The 19,637-nt window shown below is 42.1% G+C and overlaps 1 protein-coding gene across 1 annotated transcript in view; it reads left to right on the top strand.

The window, feature by feature from the left end:
* LOC102914030 (gasdermin-C-like) overlaps nt 1-5,817 on the top strand; it is a 37,136-nt gene extending 31,319 nt beyond the window's left edge. Inside the window, exons 6-13 of the mRNA XM_076555958.1 lie at nt 1,352-1,471; nt 1,650-1,673; nt 1,932-1,961; nt 2,181-2,207; nt 3,026-3,165; nt 3,685-3,814; nt 4,269-4,342; nt 4,938-5,817. Of these exons, the coding sequence (XP_076412073.1) occupies nt 1,352-1,471; nt 1,650-1,673; nt 1,932-1,961; nt 2,181-2,207; nt 3,026-3,165; nt 3,685-3,814; nt 4,269-4,342; nt 4,938-5,177 (785 nt within the window). The 3' untranslated portion in view covers nt 5,178-5,817. The remainder of the gene's footprint in view (nt 1-1,351; nt 1,472-1,649; nt 1,674-1,931; nt 1,962-2,180; nt 2,208-3,025; nt 3,166-3,684; nt 3,815-4,268; nt 4,343-4,937) is intronic.
* The last annotated feature ends 13,820 nt before the right edge of the window (nt 5,818-19,637 follow it).

Raw genomic sequence — 19,637 nt, 5'->3', positions numbered from 1 at the left:
CAGAGCATACTTGTTGGAAAGTGTGTTTCAAGGATGGGTAAAACTGTATGGTTGAAAAAGAAGACCTAATACAGGCACAGTCCATCTGAGGGGTCTGAGGGACTCTTTATATTTTAAAGAAGTGTGAGGTCCTGCTCCACTGGGAACTTAGGTCACCTGTGAAGAGATGGCCTGGAACTCAGGAAAGGTAAGTGCACCACTCACCCATTTCCCAGCCTTCCTCTTACCAGGAGACAATCAGACGCAGTGGGGAATCAAGTCAAGTAAGAACTCATTTATTGTTAGGCAGTAAGCCTCTTTTATAGCAGAAACCTCAGAAATCTAGGAGGGGTGAAGGAACCAACCAATCATTTTAAAGGTCACCCTATATTCATTTTCTTGTTTACGAGTTGTTTATGCACTGACATCATCTCCTGTTCTTAGTATCTTATCTCAGCATAAACATCTTGAGCTAAATTCCTCTCAGCACCATCCTTGTATCTACTCTAAGTGTAAACAACTTAAGCTAACTTCCTCTCCACACCATCCTTTGTATCTACTCTCTGCTAAACAGCTTAAACTAACTTCCTCTGGCACCATTTGTGTCTACTCTGCATAAACAGCTTAAGCTCTATTTGTCTAACTTCCCCTTGGCACCCTCTTTGCAGCTCATGTATGCCCCACAAATAAGGGGGACTATGTAGGGGCCCACAGAGCCTCCCTAGTAAGGCCTTACTCAAGGCCAGACAATCTGACCTTGCTTTTCCCAGCGGGGCTGCATGATGGAATGATTTGGCCAGGGATGTGTTTACTAGATATTTTGAAGAGTCTACACTTGGCTGTACATTGTGCTTTTATCTTGAAATGGGTAGGTCTTTTGCTTCTCCCCTTCATAGTGTATAAAATGCCTATTAGACTAAATCTGGAGGTGGCTTGGTATTGACCCAGGGCTCTCACAAAGCTATCCTGTGTCTCTGTCTTTCTTGTCTTCTTCATCTATATTTCTATCTAATATTTCCTCATTCCTCTCTCGTCCCCCCAAGAACTCTTTAACAGGTCAGGGACAGACTCCGACAAGGTCCTACATATTGGAAGGAGATAACTGACTTCCAGAGTTTTTCTCTGACCACTCCAATGTACTCTGTGGCATCCACACACACACAATAAATAAGCAAATAAATGAAAACAATTCAATAAAATAAAATGCAAGTTTTAGGGCAACTCTCAAAGGGTGTGATTTACAGGTCACAGAGGCTAGTGTTTGGGTTGACATCATCCCTAGGGTTTGGCCTGAGAATCTCTAAATGGTGTGTGGGAACTACTCTAGCAGGTGTAACTGCATCTCTCCTAATTGAGTTTCTTTTCCATTCAGCCATTCTCCTTTCTGCTAAAGCTAAGAAGAAAACCTTTCTAGGTATGGTACCTAGGCTGCTAAGAGGTTTTGCTGCCTCAGATGAGATGGTTGGAATATGTTCTGGAGTCATTGAGACAGGTATGTCTTTATTGTACAGGATCTACCTGGGGATGGATTTATCATAGGAAATTTCCTGTGAAAGTAGAATTGCAAGGTGAAAAGCAAGGGTGGATGGAGGAGTTGGGAAGGTATGAGGTAAGGGAAGGAGTGGAGAGAGTGAGTCTTGGTGAGTGAGCCCTTTGCTTTCTCTTTCAAGGGCCACATTCAATAAGAAGGCAAGGTAAGTAAAGGGTTCTGGAGCTATGAGAGTCGGACCTGCTCCCTCATGCTGAAAACTAAATAATAATAATAATAATAATAATAATAATAATAATAATAATAATAATAATAAACCCCACTGGATTGTCTTTGCCTGAGGACTTGAGATCTGGTCTTCAAAACAAGATGTGAGGATGGAGGATAAAAAAATGTCAGAGATACAGGGGAAATAAGGTCAAACACTAATTCTTGGGTGGGGTAATGCATTTTCTCTTTCTAGTCAGGAAGATAAATTACATCTCTCCAATTGGTGAGTATGTGTCTGGTGGGGTTGTTGTGGACATCCGGGTGATGCTCCGGTGCTCAGCCCTACCCCTGGCTCTGGTTCCTGTGGGATGGGAAAGATCATGGAAGGCTGGTGTGGAGAAAGCATAGACTGGGAATGGGGCAGGAGGAGATGGCAGGAGAGACACAGTGTGTGTGTCCTGAGCAAAGTGAGCATGAAGAAAGCTTGTGCTTCTCTTTCTAGGAAGGATAGAGGAACCCTTCCATCTAGGTGAGTTTTCGTTTTTGTTTTTTTTTGTTTTTTTGTTTTTTTTCTTTAGAAAACCTAGGCTTCTATCAGGAAACCACAGGCTTGGAACTCAAATGAGAACTTTCTTTGGAACTCAGAAAACTAAGGTCTGCGTTGACATTTTTAGTTAGTTCAACTCACACATTAGCAACTGCCTGCTCCATTGTTCACTAAGGACTTCCTAGGAAGCAGGCATTACTCCAGCATGGGTAATGTGAGATGATTGGATGAAAGTGCCCATGTCTTTGAAGCTTCCACTATGGCATCCTCTCACACTCACCGAAAACCCTGTAGGACACTTGGCAGAACCAGAATACCCTCCAATGCATGCTGGGCTAGTTCTTCACAGATGGTGGAGATAGTTATTACTAAGTGTGGCTCTTATGTGCCAGGTGCCTGACAAAGACAGACTCACTGACTCCTCACCATGTCCCCATTTATCACACATGGAAACTGATCCAAAACACAGAGGACTGTCACCTCTGGAGTCTAACAGTACATTTTCTTCCTGACATAGCCCAGTCATGAACACATGGTCATTTTTCTCCCACTTGTGATAACCAGTTTTCAGAATTTCCATCTCCACTCCCAGTGCTGTGCTCCCTCCTTCCAGACTGCTGACACTGCCTGCTCTGTAGTTCTTTCTACCTTTATGATAGTTGCCTCAGTGGGGCTCAGTCAGGTCAATGGAGAACTTTTAACCACTGGAAATGGTACTGAAGGAGAAGGGCTTAGCATCCTAGTAATATTTAATGAAGAATTTCTCTCACTCTCTGATTGGTGTTGCTGTCTATGACCAGATTTCAAGCGCCTGCAAGATGAGGTTTCTGAGAAAACATGGGAACTGTCCATGCTTTCAAAGGATGTTCAAGGTGTCGTGTTCTCTAGCCTCCTGCCCATGCTCAGTGACAGGGAGATTCTGTATGACCTGATGAACATGGTGAGAATTCCATAGCTGCCTACAGGTGATCAAGCCGAAGGGTCAGTTTGGGTAATGGAAGTGTCGAGATAGATGAGAGTGAAGGGATGTACATGATGCCCATGTGCCTAAGCAAGATGTCAAAGATTGGGGATTCTGGCTCCATGCACAATGATGAGAGCCAGAGAGTGTGGCCCCTGAAATCTGCTCAGGATGCCCCTGGGGAAGTCAGAACCTATAGCCCACACCTTGCTTAACTCCAGTAGACATAGGCACATTATACAACAATGGTTTTGAGCCAGACATGGGAAGCTGAAGCTACTTGCAAGAATGTTGCAAGTTCAAGGCCTTTCTGGGCTACATAGTGTGTTCAAAGCTAGCATGGGCAACAACCTGAGACCCTGTCACACAGAAGAGAAAAATGAAAGGAATAGGGAGCCAGGCTGCAGCTTCATGGTAGAGGATTCATTCAGCATGTATAAAGTCATTCATCGACAGCACTGGGAATGCTGTTGTTAAGAGAACATCTGTCTCCTCTAGCTGGAATTGGATCAGTTGGGGCATATGGATGGCCCAGGTGCTGTGATCCTAGATGTGCTGCGACAGGACTCAAGACCCCCATGGATTGACCTAAAGAACCTCATTCTTTATCTCCTTCAAGCCCTAATGGGTAAGAATGATTTGAGGGAAGTGTGGGAGAGTCCTGGTGTTGATTCTCAGAGGGCTCTTTTAGATCCACCTCCCCAAGGCTCTTGAATTATCATGATCATTCTCATGTCACCCTGCTCTGTGACATCAGCAAGGCTCAGGATGATAACAGTCCATGCACTGTGGATGGAGACTGAGGTGTAGAAAGTGAGCAGTCACCATTTTCTTCACACATCCTTGGTGTAAGATGATTCCTGTCTCAGCCTCTAGATTGTCAGGCTCTGGGTCATGTCTCTTATGATTCTGGAGCCGTCTGAAGGGCAGAAGAGCTTTCTAGAGACTGTGAGCTTGACCTTCAAATCCAATGGGGCATATTCCGCTGTTCCAGAGTTTTCCTCTCATTGGGTGTCCTAGTTCATATTGAGAGGAAAATATTGAGGCTGTCTTTCTGTTTCCTCACACATCCTTTCCTTCAGTGCTGAGTGATACCCAACTCAGTCTGCTGGCCCAGTCTATGGAGAAGAGGCTCCTCTTCCATCAACAAGAGCTGGTAAGAAACCCCAAAGCCTAGCAATCCAGGGAGTGGGGGAGAGGAAAGCAGGAAGATGAAGAACATTCTAGAAGAAAAAAATATAGTTTCCACAAGTAGAGGAGTTGGGAATGTCCCTGGTTGCCTTCTCTCTCTGGGGATCAGGCAGGTTGGGTTTGATCCTGTCAGGAGAGTCTCTGTATTTATGGTGGTCCCAGAGGCCAGGCCTACTAGATCTAAATTAGCCACCTAAGAAGGCATCTTTGTAGGGATGAAGGAGATGAATGTCAGTTACACCTTTTTCTGTTTACAGTTATAATTTTCAAATTGCCTTTTCTCTCCCCATATATTTATCTGTAAATATAAAAGTGTGCCTAGCCATATACACACTTGTGCACGCACGCACACACACACACACACACACACACACACACAAAAACGGCACTCTTGTGCAGCACAGGCCTTATAATTACCATGTTGTAGCTGAGGAACCAATGCACAGTGATCCAGGTCTTGCTTAGTTCATTATCTTGTGTGGTTCATTGCTTGTAGGACAGAAACTTTTTCACACTGGTGTCAGAGCCTGGTCTGTCAAATCTGAGAGTTTTTCTTCTAGGTAAAGAGCATCCTTCAGCCAAACTTCAAGTATCCCTGGAACATCCCCTTCACTCTCCAGCCTCAACTTCTTGCCCCACTCCAGGGTGAGGGCTTGGCCATTACTTATGAATTGCTGAAGGAGTGTGGTCTGAAGATGGAGCTGAATAATCCCAGGTCAACTTGGGATCTGGAAGCCAAGATGCCTCTGTCTGCCCTTTATGGGAGTCTGTCATTATTGCAGCAACTTGTAGACGCCTAAATCTTCTTCAGGGTCTGGCCCCAGCTCAGACCATGCTGAGTCCTGGAGACACTAGAGATGTGGACCATGGTACACACAAGAGTGGTGTTTTCTGTGCATGTTCTAGGGTGGTGGGAATTAGGATGCTGAGGATTATTCTTTTCAATTTATATTCATTCACAATTATATAAATCATATATTTTGATCATATTCACCCCCATGTCCTTTTTTTGTATATCCTTCCTCCAAGCTCCTTCCTAACAACTTCTTATTCAACTTTTTCCTTATGTTTTGTTGCATTTAATTTGGGTGGTTTGTATCACTGTGGGCTTATTAACTTGAGTAAGGGTGACTTTCCAGAGGCTACACTGCTGAGGAATGTAACTCCTCTCCCCCCAGCAGCATTAACTGCCAACAGTGTCTTAGGGAGGGGTTACCTTATAGGACACTCCTCTATCCATGATGGAATGTTGGTGACCCTGGCTTTCTTGTCGTGAGAAGGTAACCATTGCTACTGTCAGTTTATGGATGTAATAGCTAAGCCATATCCTTGCCATGTCCATGAATAAAGATGCTGGTATCCGTCAAAGATCCTTAAATAGTTGGTTAAAGATTTAAATGTTTTCTTCTATATAACATAAAATAAATGTTACTTTTACTTAATTGTGTGCATTTTGAATTGTTTTGGGTGAAAGATGATGGTGTCAGTCATTTTGAATTGCACCAGAAATAAATTGGGAATCTTTTTAGATAGATAGTTAATAGTGTGATTATTTATTACTTTTTTCAGGCATCCTTACTCATTTTATCCTCTCCCCTCCTTCTGTATTTATTTCCTGTACCTGTTCTAATTACACTCCCTGCCCCCATTTTCTCCATTTCCCCTATGGGATTTCTTGTGCCCTGTTGTTCCCCTCTGTATTGCTTCCTGTTGCCATAGAGTCGGTTGTTATCTGAGGCAGTCTCAATTGGGGATTGCCAAGATCATTTTGGCCTGTGACCATTTCAGTGAGAAATTGTCTTGACTGATGATTGATGTGGAAGTGCCCAGCTCACTGTGGGCGGGACCATCTTTAAGCAGATGGACTTGGGCTGTACAAGAAATCTAGTTGAGCATGGGGGAGAGTGCAAGCCACTAAGCAGAATTTCTGTATGGTTCTTGTTGTTGAGTGCCTTTCTGACTTCCTTCAAAGTTAGACTGTGACCTGGGAGTGTCAGATGTATTAAACCCTTTCTTCTCCAGTTTGCCTTTGGTCCTGGTGTTTATTACAGTAACAGAAAGCTAACTAGGACACTTTCATTAATTCCAGTACCTGAAAGTCAGCAACAATAGAGACCCCAAATAATTCTTTTTAGAACTTACAATTAATGTTTTTTATAATTTTATATATGAGTACTGTATTTGCATTACCTTCACCCCCATCTCCCTGCTGGAACTTCTCCATGTTCGGCACTCCCTGTAAAATTCATGAACTCTTCTTTAATTTTTGTTGCACACATGCACACATATTTATACATGAACACAGTCTGCTGAGTCCATTTTGTGTAGCTTGTTTGTGCACATGCTTAGGGCTGACCACTGGGATTAGATAACCTATCAGGGGTTTGTCCCTAAAAAAAACTGATACTCTACCCAGCAGCCATGTATTGCCTATAGTTTTCTATGTATGGTTAGGGCCTTGTGAGACTTTCCCCATCCACATTGCAATGCCAACTTGTGTTGTTGTTGAGTAGGTCTTGTTTAGGTGACTCTAATTTTGAGATTTCATGAGTACAGCTTTCCTCTCATATTTTGAGGGACATAATCTCTCAGCAGCCTTCCTAATCCCTTGGCTCTTCCAGTCTTTCCATTCTCTCTTCCACAATGTTTACTGATCCTTAGATTTGGCACTAATATTATAGACATATCAACTGTGGGTGGGTATCTCATGGTCAATTATTCTATGCATTTTTGACTAGTTGCAAATTTCTGTAATGGTCCCTGTCTTAGTCACTATCTACTGCTATGAAGAGAACCATCATCAAGACAACCCTTATAAAAGAGCGCATTTAAGTGGTGCTTGCTACAGTTTCAGATAGTTAGTCCATTATCATCATGGCAGGAAGCATGGTGACATGCAGGCAGTCCTGGTGCTAGAGAAATAGCGGAGAGTTTTACATCGGAATCCAGGGGCAGCAGGGAAAGAGAGAGGGACTTTGGCCTGGTGTAGGCTTTGGAAACTTCAAAGCCCACCCCTAGCTACACACCTCTTCCAAATGATACACTTACCCAACATGGTCACAGTCCTGATCTTTCCAAGTTTATCTGCTGGGGACTGAGATTGTGAATCTATGAACCCATGGGGGGATGTGCTCATTCAAAACAGTATAGTCTGTGCTGAAGAAAGAAACTTCTTTGAGGAGGAATGAGAGCTACAGTCAATTGTGAGGGAAAGGATAAGTATGTAGAATGTGGTTACAAATCAAATTGGTTTAGGAAAGTGGCAGCAGTAGGTTTTCTTTTGGGTCCATAACCTCATGAACCATGGGTAGTTGTCTAGATTTATAGTGCCAGGCCTGAATTCTCTACAACTGAGCCGGCCTTAAGTCCAGTGGAAGGTTGTTAGTTGTCCTGAAGATAGAAATGTCACTACTGTATCCTTGGGCATATCTTGTCATGATGGTCATAGTGGGAGTTTTTAGGCTTTTTAGTGGGGCAGGACTAATGGTGTTTCCTGCTTTGGTGGCTTGCATAACACCTTCACATACAATGAGAGAAAGTCCTCAAGGAGATAGCTTCCAGGTCAGTTCATCTCAGTTCCTCCAAGTCATGTGTCTGAGTGCGTGGTGTCTTCAACAACAGCATCTTATCTTCAAGTTCTGAGAGGGCAAGCATGGGAGAACTAAGCCCCAATTTCAGTTGGAAGCAGCCAGATTGCCTGCATGTCCCCCTCCCAGGTGGTTTTAGAGTCTCATTTCTTGAAATGATAATGCTAGGTAACTAGATATTAGCAGGCTTGGAGGCCATGAGGAAAGACCCCCTTTTCATGGATTTTGCTTACTTTCTCTGATACCATGGGTTTTCTTACTCATTTTCCTTTTGCCATATGGTTGCTTACTAGCTTCTGTAAATGAATATGCCTGCTTTCTTAGACCCTACCTTAAAATACACGACTCTCCACTCTTATACACTGACTAACCTGTCTTATATCCCAGATACTAAACTCTTTTTTTAATTTTATAATTTAATTTAATTTTACATATCAGCCATGGATTTCCTTGCTCTCCCCCCTCCTGCCTTGCCCCTAGCCCACGCCCCCTTTCCCATCTTCTCTAGGGCAAAGACTCCCCTGAGGATTGAGTTCAACCTGGTAGATTCAGTCCAGGCAGGTCCAGTCCCTTCCTCCCAGGCTGAGCCAAGTGTCCCTGTATAAGCCCCAGGTTCCAAACAGCCAACTCATGCGCTGAGGACAGGACCCGGTCCCATTGCCTGGATGCCTCCCAAACAGATCAAGCTAATCAACTGTCTCACTTATCCAGAGGATCTGATCCAGTTGGGGGCTCCTCAGCTATTGGTTCATAGTTCATGTGTTTCCATTCGTTTGGCTCTCTGTCCCTGGTTTTTTCCAACCTTGGTCTCAATAATTCTCACTCATATAAATCCTCTTCTTTCTCGCCAGTTGGACTCCTGGAGCTCCACCTGGGGCCTGGCTGTGGATCTCTGCATCTGGTTCCCTCAGTCATTGGATGGGGTTTCTAGCACAACAATTAGGGTGTTTGGCCATCCTATCACCAGAGTAGGTCAGTTCGGGCTGTCTTTTGACCATTGCTAGTAGTCTATTGTGGGGGTATCTTTGTGGATTTCTGTGGAACTCTCTAGCACTTTGCTTCTTCCTATTCTCACTTGGTCTTCATTTATCATAGTCTTTTATTCCTTGTTCTCCCTCTATGTTCTTGATCCAGCTGGGATCTCCCGATCCCCTAAGCTCTCTTTCCCTTGACCCTTGCCCTTCATTACCCCCACTCACATCCATGTTGTTCATGTAGATCTCATCCATTTCTTTTTTTATTTATTATTACTTTTTATTTTTTTTATTTTTCAATACTATTCAGTTCTACATAATAGCCACAGATTCCCTTGTTCTCTCCCTTCCTGCCCCCCTCCCCTTCCCCCAGCCCATCCCCCATTCCCACCTCCTCCAGATCAAGGTCTCCCCCAAGGACTGGGATCAACCTGATAGACTCAGTCCAGGCAGGTCCAGTCCCCTCCTCCCAGATTGAGCCAAGCGTCCCTGCATAAGTCCCAGGTTTCAAACAGCTAACTCATGCAATGAGCCCAGGACTTGGTACCACTGCCTAGATGCCTCCCAAACAGATCAAGCCAATCGACTGTCTCAACTATTCAGAGGGTCTGATCCAGTTGGGGGCCCCTCAGCCTTTGGTTCATAGTTCATGTGTTTCCATTCATTTGATTATTTGTCCCTGTGCTTTATCCAACCTTGGTTTCAACAATTCTCGCTCATATAAACCCTCCTCTTTCTCACTAATCTCATCCATTTCTCTGTCATTTGGTGATCCCTGTGTCTTTCATAGGGTCCTGTTTTCTGAATAGCCTCCCTGGAGTTGTGAGTAGCAGTCAGTCTAGTCATCTTTGTTTTACATCTAGTATCCTCCTATGAGTGAGTACATACCATGTTTGTCTTTCTGAGTCTGGGTTACCTCACTCAGGATGATTTTTTCTAGATCCATCCATTTGCTTGCAAACCTCATGATGTCATTGTTTTTCTCTGCTGAGTAGTATTCCACTGTGTATATGTACCACATTTTATTTATCCTTTCTTCAGTTGAAGAGCATCTAGGTTGTTTCCAGGTTCTGGCTATTACAAACAATGCTGATATGAACATAGCTGAGCAAGTGCCCTTGTGGTATGATTGAGCATTCCTTGGGTATATGCCCAAGAGTGGTATAGCTGGATCTTGGGGGAGGTTGATTCCCAATTTTTTAAGAAAGCACCATATTGATTTCCAAAGTGGTTGTACAAGCTTGCATTCCCACCAGCAGTGGAGGAGAGTTCCCCTTGTTCCACATCCTCTCCAGCATAAGCTGTCTTCAGTGTTTTTGATCTTAGCCACTCTGACAGGCGTAAGGTGGCATCTCAGAGTCGTTTTGATTTGTATTTCCCTGATGATTAGGGATGTTGAGCAATTCCTTAAACGTCTTTCAGCCATTTGAGTTTCCTCTGTTGAGAATCCTCTGTTTAGTTCTATAGTCCATTTCTTTTTCTTTCTTTTTTTTTTTTTTTTTTTTTTTGGTTTTTCGAGACAGGGTTTCTCTGTGTAGCTTTACGCCTTTCCTGGAACTCACTTGGTAGCCCAGGCTGGCCTCAAACTCACAGAGATCCGCCTGGCTCTGCCTCCCGAGTGCTGGGATTAAAGGCGTGTGCCACTACCGCCTGGAATAGTCCATTTCTTAATTGGACTGTTGGTCATTTTGATGTCTAATTTCTTGAGTTCTTCATATATTCTGAATATCAGTCCTCTGTCAGATGTGGGGTTGGTGAAGACCTTTTCCCATTCTGTAGGCTGTCACTTTGTCTTGTTGACTGTATCCTTTGCTCTACAAAAGCTTCTCAGTATCAAGAGGTCCCATTGATTGATTATTTCTCTCAGTGTCTGTGCTACTGGTGTTATATTTAGGAATGGTCTCCTGTGCCAATGTGTTCAAAACTACTTCCTACTTTCTCTTCTAGCAGGTTCAGAGTAGCCGGATTTATGTTGAGGTCTTTGATCCACTTGGACTTAAGTTTTGTTCATGGTGACAGATATGGATCTATTTGCAGCCTTCTACACGTTGATATCCAGTTATGCCAGCACCATTTGTTGAAGATGCTTTCTTTTTTCCATTGTAAATTTCTGGCTTCTTTGTCAAAAATTGTATGTTCATAGGTGTGTGGATTAATGTCAGGGTCTTCAATTTGATTCCATTGGTCCACATGTCGGTTTTTATGCCAGTACCAAGCTGTTTTTATTACTGTAGCTCTATAGTAGAGCTTGAGGTCAGGGATCATGATGCCTCCAGAGGTTGTTTTATTGTACAGGACTCTTTTGGCCATCCTGTTTTTTTTTTTTTTGTTTTTCCATATGAAGTTAAGTATTGTTCTTTTCAAGTCTGTGAAGAATTGTGTTGGTATTTTGATAGGAATTGCATTGAATCTGTAGATTGCTTTTGGTAAGATTTCCCATTTTTATTTTGTTAATCCTGCCTATCCATGAGCATGGGAGAACTTTCCATTTTCTGACATCTTCAATTTCTTTTTTTCAGGGACTTAAAGTTCTTGTCATATAAGTGCTTCACTTGCTTGGTTAGTGTTACCCCAAAGTATTTTATATCATTTGTGGCTATTGTAGAGGGTACTGTATCTCTGATTTCCTTCTCAGCTTGTTTGTCAATTGTATATAAGAGGGCTACTGATTTTTTTTTGAGTTGATCTTGTATCCTGCTATGTTGCTGAAGGTGTTTATAAGCTGTATCAGTTCCTTAGTTGAATCTTGGGGTCACTCAAGTATACTATCATGTCATCCTCAAATAGGGAAAGCTTGACTTCTTCCTTTCCAATTTGTATTCCCTTAATCTCCTTATGTTGTCTTATTGCTCTGGCTAGAACTTCAAGTACTATATTGAATAAGTATGGGGAGAGCGGACAGCTTTGCCTTGTTCCTGATTTTAGTGGAATCGCTTTGAGTTTCTCTCCATTTAAGTTGATGTTGGCTGTTGGTTTACTATAAATTGCCTTTATTATGTTTAGGTATGTTTCCTGTATTCCTGATTGCTCCAAGACCTTTATTATGAAGGGGTGTTGGATTTTGTCAAATGCCTTTTCTGCATCTAGTGAGATGTTGAGTTTGTTTATATGGTGTATTATATTGTCGGACTTTCGTATGTTGAACCACCCTTGCATCCCTGGGATGAAGCCTACTTGATCATGGTGGATAATTGTTTTGATGTGTTCTTAGAGTCTGTTTGCCAGTATTTTATTGAGTATTTTTGCATCAATGTTCATGAGGGAGGTCGGTCTGTAGTTCTCTTTCTTTGTTGTATCCTTGTTTGGTTTAGGAATCAGGGTGATTGTAGCCTCGTAGAAGGAGTTTGGTAATGTTCCTTCTGTTTCTATTGTGTGGAACAATTTAAAGAGTATTGGTATTAACTCTTCTTTGAAAATCTGGTAGAATTCTGGGCTGAAACCATCTGGTCTTGGGCTTTTTTTGGTTGGGAGACTTTTAATGACTGATTTTATTTCCTTAGGGGTTATTGGACTATTTAAATAGTTTATCTGGTCTTGATTTAACTTAGGTATGTGGTACTCATCCAGAAAATTATCCATTTCTTTTAGATTTTCCAGTTTTGTGGAGTAGAAGTTTTTGAAGTATGACCTGATGATTCTCTGGATTTTCTCAATTGTCTGTTGTTATGTCCCCCTTTTCATTTCTGATTTTGTTAATTTGGATGCTCTCTCTCTGTCTTTTGGTTAGTTTGGATAAGGGCTTGTCTTTCTTGTTGATTTTCTCAAAGAACCAACTCTTTGTTTCATTGATTTTTTTGTATTGTTCTCTTAGTTCAATTTGAGAGATCTTTCCAGTGGTGAAAGTGGGGTGTTGAAGTCTCCCACTATTAATGTGTGGGGTATTATATGTGGTTTAAGCTTTAGTAATATACATATGTGGGTACCCTTCTGTTTGGGGCATAAGTGTTCAGAATTGAAACTTCATCTTGGTGGATCTTTCCTGTGATGAGTATGTAATGCCCTTCTTGATCTCTTTTGATTGATTTTAGTTTGAAGTCTATTTTGCTGGATATTAGGATGGCTACACCAGCTTGTTTCTTAAGACCATTTGGTTAGAAAGTCTTTTCCCAGCCTTTTATTCTTAGGTAGTGTCTGTCTTTGAATTTGAGGTGTGTTTCTTGTATGCAGCAGAAATATGGGTCCTGCTTTTGTATCCATTCTGTAAGCCTGTGTCTTTTTATGGGTGAATTAAGTCCATTGATATTAAGGGATATTAATGACCAGTGATTGTTCATTCCTGTTATTTTTTGGTGGTAGTGTGTGTGTTCTTCTCTTCTTTGGGGTTTACTGCTGTGTTATTATCTATTGCCTGTGTTTTCAAGGGTGTATCTGACTTCCTTAGGTTGGAATTTTCCTTCTAGTGCCTTCTGTAGGGCTGGGTTTGTGGATAAGTATTGTTTAAATCTGGCTTTGTCTTGGAATGTCTTATTCACTCCATCTATAATGATTGAAAGTTTTGCTGGGTATATTAGTCTAGGCTGGCATCCATGGTCTCTTAGTGTCTGCATTACATCTGTCCAGGTCCTTCTGGCTTTCAAAGTCTCCATTGAGAAATTGGGTGTTATTCTGATAGATTTGCCTTTATAAGTCACTTGGCCTTTTTCCTTTGCTGCTCTTAATATTCTTTCTTTATTCTGTACGTTTAGTTGGTTAATTATTATGTGGCAAGGGGACTTTTTTGGGGGTCTAGTCTGTTTGGTGTTCTATAGGCTTCTTGTATCTTCATAGGCATTTCCTTCTTTAAGCTGGGAAAGTTTTCTTCTATGATCTTGTTGAATATATTTTCTGTGTCTTTGAGTTGGTATTCTTCTTCCTCTATCCCTATTATTCGTAAGTTTGGTTTTTCATGGTGTCCCAAATTTTTTGGACATTTTGGTTCATGATTTTGTTGGCTTTAGTGTTTTCTTTGACTGATGAATCTATTTTTTCTACCGTATCTTCAATGCCAGAGATCCTCTCTTCCATCTCTTACATTCTATTGGTTATACTTGCATCTGAAGTTCCTGTTCGTTTACTCAGATTTTCTATTTCCAGCATTCCCTCTGTTTGTGTCTTTCTCATTTTTTTCTATTCCCCTTTTCATGTCTTAAACTGTTTCCTTCACCTGTTTCATTGCTTTTTCATGATTTTCTTTCAGGGTTTTATTGTTTTCTTCTGCTTTATTTCTTCTGCTTTTCCTCTGGTTTTTTATAGCATTCTTCCCATTTTTTGTTTGTCTTTTCCTCAATTTCATTTGTGATTCCTTCTATATAAGCCTCTACACTCTTAATGATGTTATTCATAAGGCTGGTTTCTTCTGCTTCTTCCATTTTGTGAAGTTCAGGTCTAGCTGTTGGAGGAGGGCTAGGTTCTGGTAATGGTTATTGCTCTTCATTTTGTTGTTGCCTTGATGCAAGACTGCCTTGATGTCTGCCCATCTCCTTGTGGATTTGTTCTTGGTCTTATCAGAGCACTTGGTCCAGACAGAGCTGACAGATTCAGGAAGCCTCTCTCTCTTGTCCAGATGGGAACTCTGGGGCGGGATGGGAGCTCTTGTCCACATGGGAGGTCTGGGGCAGGATGGGAGCCGGGGCTGGTCTCTAAGTCTCAGGAAGTGGCTGGGGTCTCAGGAGGATGGGCGTGGGGTCAGGGCATGGAGATTGCAGAGTCTGCTGGGGGTCTTGGAGAAGGAGAGCCTTCCCGGTGGGGGTAGAGGGGATCCTGCCAGATGGCTTGAACCTGGGGCCAAGTTGGGCAGGTCTTTCCTGGAATGGCTGGTACCCAGGGATGGGATCTAGGCTGAGCCCAGGCACTCTCCTCTTGTCCAGATGGGAGGTCCGGGGCAGGATCACTAAACTCTTTTATTGAGGATACCACCCGAAGGACATGCTGACAGTTTTCTTCTCTAAAATTTCTGATACCAGAAACTGTTCTAAGATCTCCTAATGAAGATTCTCCCCTAACCCAGCAAGAAAAAGCTGTGAAAGAAACAACTTAGCCTCCTTTTCCAGCTATCTGAATTTTAACAATTCTCACCAAATTCACAGGGAACCCTTTTCCTAGTTGGGCAAGGAGAGCTGCTTGGCTACAGAATTGGAGAGTGGTCTAAGAATTGCAAGGTCTTTGTCACATTTGCAATCACTGCTGTTCCTTCTGATCTGGCTACTTTATGGTGAGGAAGCAGCCCAGCCCTACCACAGTCCCTGTCCCTCCAATGGTTCTTCATCCATGCCATTTATGTACCCTCCATTTTGTCTTGTTGATGCCTCTTGTCTTCTATTTCCCTTTCTTTTAGTCTTTACCTATTTTTACTGGGTTCAACAACACGACACTAAGTTCTGTGAAAGTGTGAAGTAAAGCCCTCTCCTTTTGTATGAGAGTGAGTTTGATTTCAGAAATAGTTAAACAGAAGCAGGTATGAGTTTTACTGAGTCCCATTAAACCCACAATATTGCATCTACTACTGCATGTCTGTTTTCTTCTTAGATTTAGGTTGTTTTAGAAAGTGGATTGTAAGGGTAGAGTATTTATGCAAGTTTAACTTCATAGAGTTCACAGTTTAGGTCCCCCAGTTCTTCAGTGTGTTTATGTGAGGGTGTGTGTGGGTGTATGTGAGGTTGTGTGTGTATTTTAGACAGGGTGTCACTATGTAACCCTGGCTGGTCTGGAACTCACTGTGTAGACCACACTGATCTTAAAGTCATAGAATTAATTGTTCACACCTCTACCTTTGCTTCCAAGTGCTGGGATTAAAGGTGCCACAGGATCTAACAAGTTCTTTAGTATTTTGAATGATGCCCTAGTGAATATTTATACCTGAATATTTGTTAATTTTTTAATTATTTTCTTAAGGCATATTTGTATATGAGGAATTAAAAGTTCAAGAATGTCAATGTTTTGAGTGACTTTGGCAATACTACTACTAACTTAGAAATATTGTGGTGATTTATGTTTCTATCTGTATCTGTAGTAGAGTCCTTATCATTCCATCACTGGTGGTACTTAAAAGTATTTATATTAAAAAAACTTTCCTTAATCAAAATGAAACTAAAATCTCAATCATTTTTTATGATTTATAGTGAGCTTCAAGATTTTAAAATGTACACTTGCTATTGTTTTTCTCTAGGGAATTAATATCTTGGTCCTTAACTCATCTGTGATGTTAAGTTCTGGACTTGATCTTAGGAAAATGACCCTTTCCTCTGTGGAGTTGCTTTGTGTCAGGCTTTTGGTCATAGCAATGAGTGAAGTAACTAACACAGTGCCCGTGAATCCAGACTCTTCCCATCTTGCAGCCACGTGTTACACCCAGCACATGCATTAGAAGATGAGTGAATAATTCCGACCTCATTTCCTGAAAATTGGGAACTGTTGTATCCAGAGTCCTCCAAAGACCAGCAAGAGACCAAATCCAATGCAGAAGCAAAGAGTCTTTTTTGTTGCCAGTTAATTTGGGCCTCCCCGTCTGTCTGAGGCAGCAGCAGAACAGGAGAGATCCTGAGTAGCAATGGGACAGGGTTTTTATAGGGGGTATAGTAAGGAAGGGGTTGGAGTCTATGGACTACATAGAAACAGACTCAGGGTTGATGTACCTCTCATAGGGAGGTGCTGTCCTTGGTTAGCTTGCAGCTGCAAGGACATTATTATCTCTTTCAGCGGTTGCAGTAGTAACTTCATTTTTTTTTCTTTATCATGAGCCTACTAGCTGAAACTTTTAATTGGCTTCTCCTATTATATGGGGGCACTTAGTGGAGTTTTCTTGTAACTAGAGCTAGGCCCAAGGTCAGGGGCTCAAGGGCACATCATGCTGTGCCAGGGGTCTACATCCTGTTTGGTCTTTTCCACAGCCTGTCATGGCTGTGGAATAGCCAAGGCAGGGGTCTTGACAGGGGCCTGAGTTTCTCAGCAACCAGACTTTTTCAGCTGGTTTTCTTTGGGAAGAGAGAGGTACACTGTTTCCTAAGAATTCTCCCTTCTCTGAGCAAGGAAAGCCTTGCAGGTACACCCTCAGATGTTCTCTTGTGCTGACCCATAGTCTTTTGGATAGTGGGTTTGAACATTAGTTCTGTGCTCAGAGCTTAGTTCCTAGAGAGATGAGGTTGTGCGTGCACTTACATCTCAAGAATATTGCATTGAAAATTGACTCCGACCTGTTAAAACAAAGGGAACACAGTGAAGAGAATCACATTGGTTTGGGCCTGGAGTTTGTACAGACTGTACTTGAATCAGAAGGGTCCAAGGACTGTGAAGAGCTGCATTCAATTGCACTTTCTCTAGAGGAGGAAAACTGACTTCAGCCTTGTAAGTACTGATGGGGATGAAGGAGTGAGTAAGGAGAGAAGCTTGTGTGGTCACCAGTCTTTCAGGCTGGTTGTGAAATGAGTTGACCAGCTTATTACTATGTAATGTGACCTGTGGGGAATGAAGCATTACTTCCTTAAGTTCTTCCTAGGAGAGTTAGTGGGGAGCACACGAGAGCACATAAGGGTAACGGCTTGTTCTCTGATACATCTTTATTCAGGTTTGGTGTTACAGATGTAATTGAAAAATGGTCACATGAGGACTTGTGCATGATCAGTGACAATTCTTATATTATTATAGTCATATAATCCAAAATTCTGTTCCTTGTCATTAGAAAACCTGTTCTTTGCTGTAAAGAAAGTGATGTAAACAGATTATTCTTATTAAATATTTTCTACAAAGTGCTATAATACCTATTGACATATGTAAGTTCATCAATATCTACAGCCAAGATTTTGATTTCCACCTACACATCTATGTCTCAAACATTTTATCTCCATGACAGTTTCTACTGTCGAGTGCTGGTTTGCATGATTGTCTGTTTCAGTCTGTCCCTGGTTCTCAAAATCAAGGTGCTGAGGTATGAATTTATTTTCTTTCTCCACTGGAAATGATACTCAGGGAAATGGCACCACCTCCATCATGTTGCCCAATTTAGAAATGCTGAACTCCTCTGTCTTTCTCATGATCCACATAGAACATATTATTATTATTATTATTATTATTATTATTATTATTAATTCTGTAGCAATTTTGAGTCATCATCCTAGTATCAGCTTTGAATATCTCTTATTCGAACTTTGCTGTGAACACCTTCAGATGTAAGTGACACTCTTTGCTGTTGGGATTTTTTTTTTTTTTTTTTTGGTTTTTCGAGACAGGGTTTCTCTGTGTAGCTTTGCGCCTTTCCTGGAGCTCACTTGGTAGCCCAGGCTGGCCTCAAACTCACAGAGATCCGCCTGGCTCTGCCTCCCGAGTGCTGGGATTAAAGGCGTGCGCCACCAACGCCCGGCTTGCTGTTGGGATTTTTATACTGAGGAATTTTTCCATGTCACAAATATACTTAGGCCACTCTTTGCCTGAATTATGTTCTCTTTTGCTCATTTGTGGTACAGTTGGCCTTATGGATTCATGGATCCTGCAGCTTTGGAATTAACTGACCATTGACTGATCATATTCAGAAAAGGGTTAGGGTAGATGACTCAGTGAGTACAGCAGTTGCTGAGTAGTGTGAAAGTCAGACTTCTAATCCTCAGAACCCACCAAAAGCCCAGTGGACAAGGTGCCCACCTCTTACCTCAGCATGGAGGAGATATAGATAGATCTCTGGGGCAAGCTGGTTAGTCAGACCAGCTGAAATGGAGAGCTCCAGTGTCAACAAGAGACTTTGCCTCAATACAGAAGATGGAGAGTGATTGACAGAGTCACTCAGTGACAACAATGGGCCTTCATATGCACAAATGGGTGTGTACATCCATGCAAGTGTGGGCCTAAACACACCAAAGCATGCACTTATACATGTGTGCACATATGCCACATGGATACATGTACATATGTCAAAATGAAAATATTTAGGAGATAAAGGACCTCAGTTGAGTTCCCAGCATCCACAATGGATGGCTCACAGTAACCTGTAACTCAAGTTCTAGAGGATCTGCTGCCCTCTTCTGGCCTCTATGGGCACCAATATGTGGCACATACACATTAAATAAAAATGGAAACTATTTTAAAAAGAAAATATTCAGAAGCCTTGCATCGGAATAGAACATGTTCAGACTCTGTTTTGCATGGGCTGGTATTCTGCAATAACTATATATGTGGTTTGTCTATTGCTATGTTTTGAATGTGAAATGTCCCCTGCCCTCAGGTTATGTTGAATGTGTGGGTTCCTGCTACTGTCACTATCCTGCGATTCCTGGGGGAACTCTAAGATGAGGGGCATAGCTAGAGGAAATATGAAACTAGGGGCATGAACTTGGGACTACAAGTCCCTTCCTTGTATGGCTCTCTGCTTCTTGCTTGCCTAGAAATCAACCAAGATCTCCTCCTCCATGTTTTCCTGTCACCATGATGCTCAGTCAAAATGATGAGGCTAAAGCAACTGTGGACTGAGCCTTCTGGAACCCTGTGTCAAAATAAATCTCTTCTCCATTAAGAAGTCAGGTATTTTTTCACAGCATCTTTAAACTCTTACTGATACAATATCATTTTAAGTGTTCTAGAAATTATTTAAATGATGTGAGAGGACTTCCTGGCCACTCCCTCAGCTATATGATCGCACATGCACAGTTCAGTAGCCAAGCAAGGGGCCTTACTTCCGTGCACTGTGTGATCAAGTAATTTGTGCGCAGTGTGATCATGCAATCTATGTGCATACGTG

The sequence above is a fragment of the Peromyscus maniculatus genome, chromosome 20 (assembly GCF_049852395.1).
Source record: "Peromyscus maniculatus bairdii isolate BWxNUB_F1_BW_parent chromosome 20, HU_Pman_BW_mat_3.1, whole genome shotgun sequence".
NCBI classification, from domain to species: domain Eukaryota; kingdom Metazoa; phylum Chordata; class Mammalia; order Rodentia; family Cricetidae; genus Peromyscus; species Peromyscus maniculatus.
This window is presented reverse-complemented; position numbering and strand designations above follow the sequence as displayed.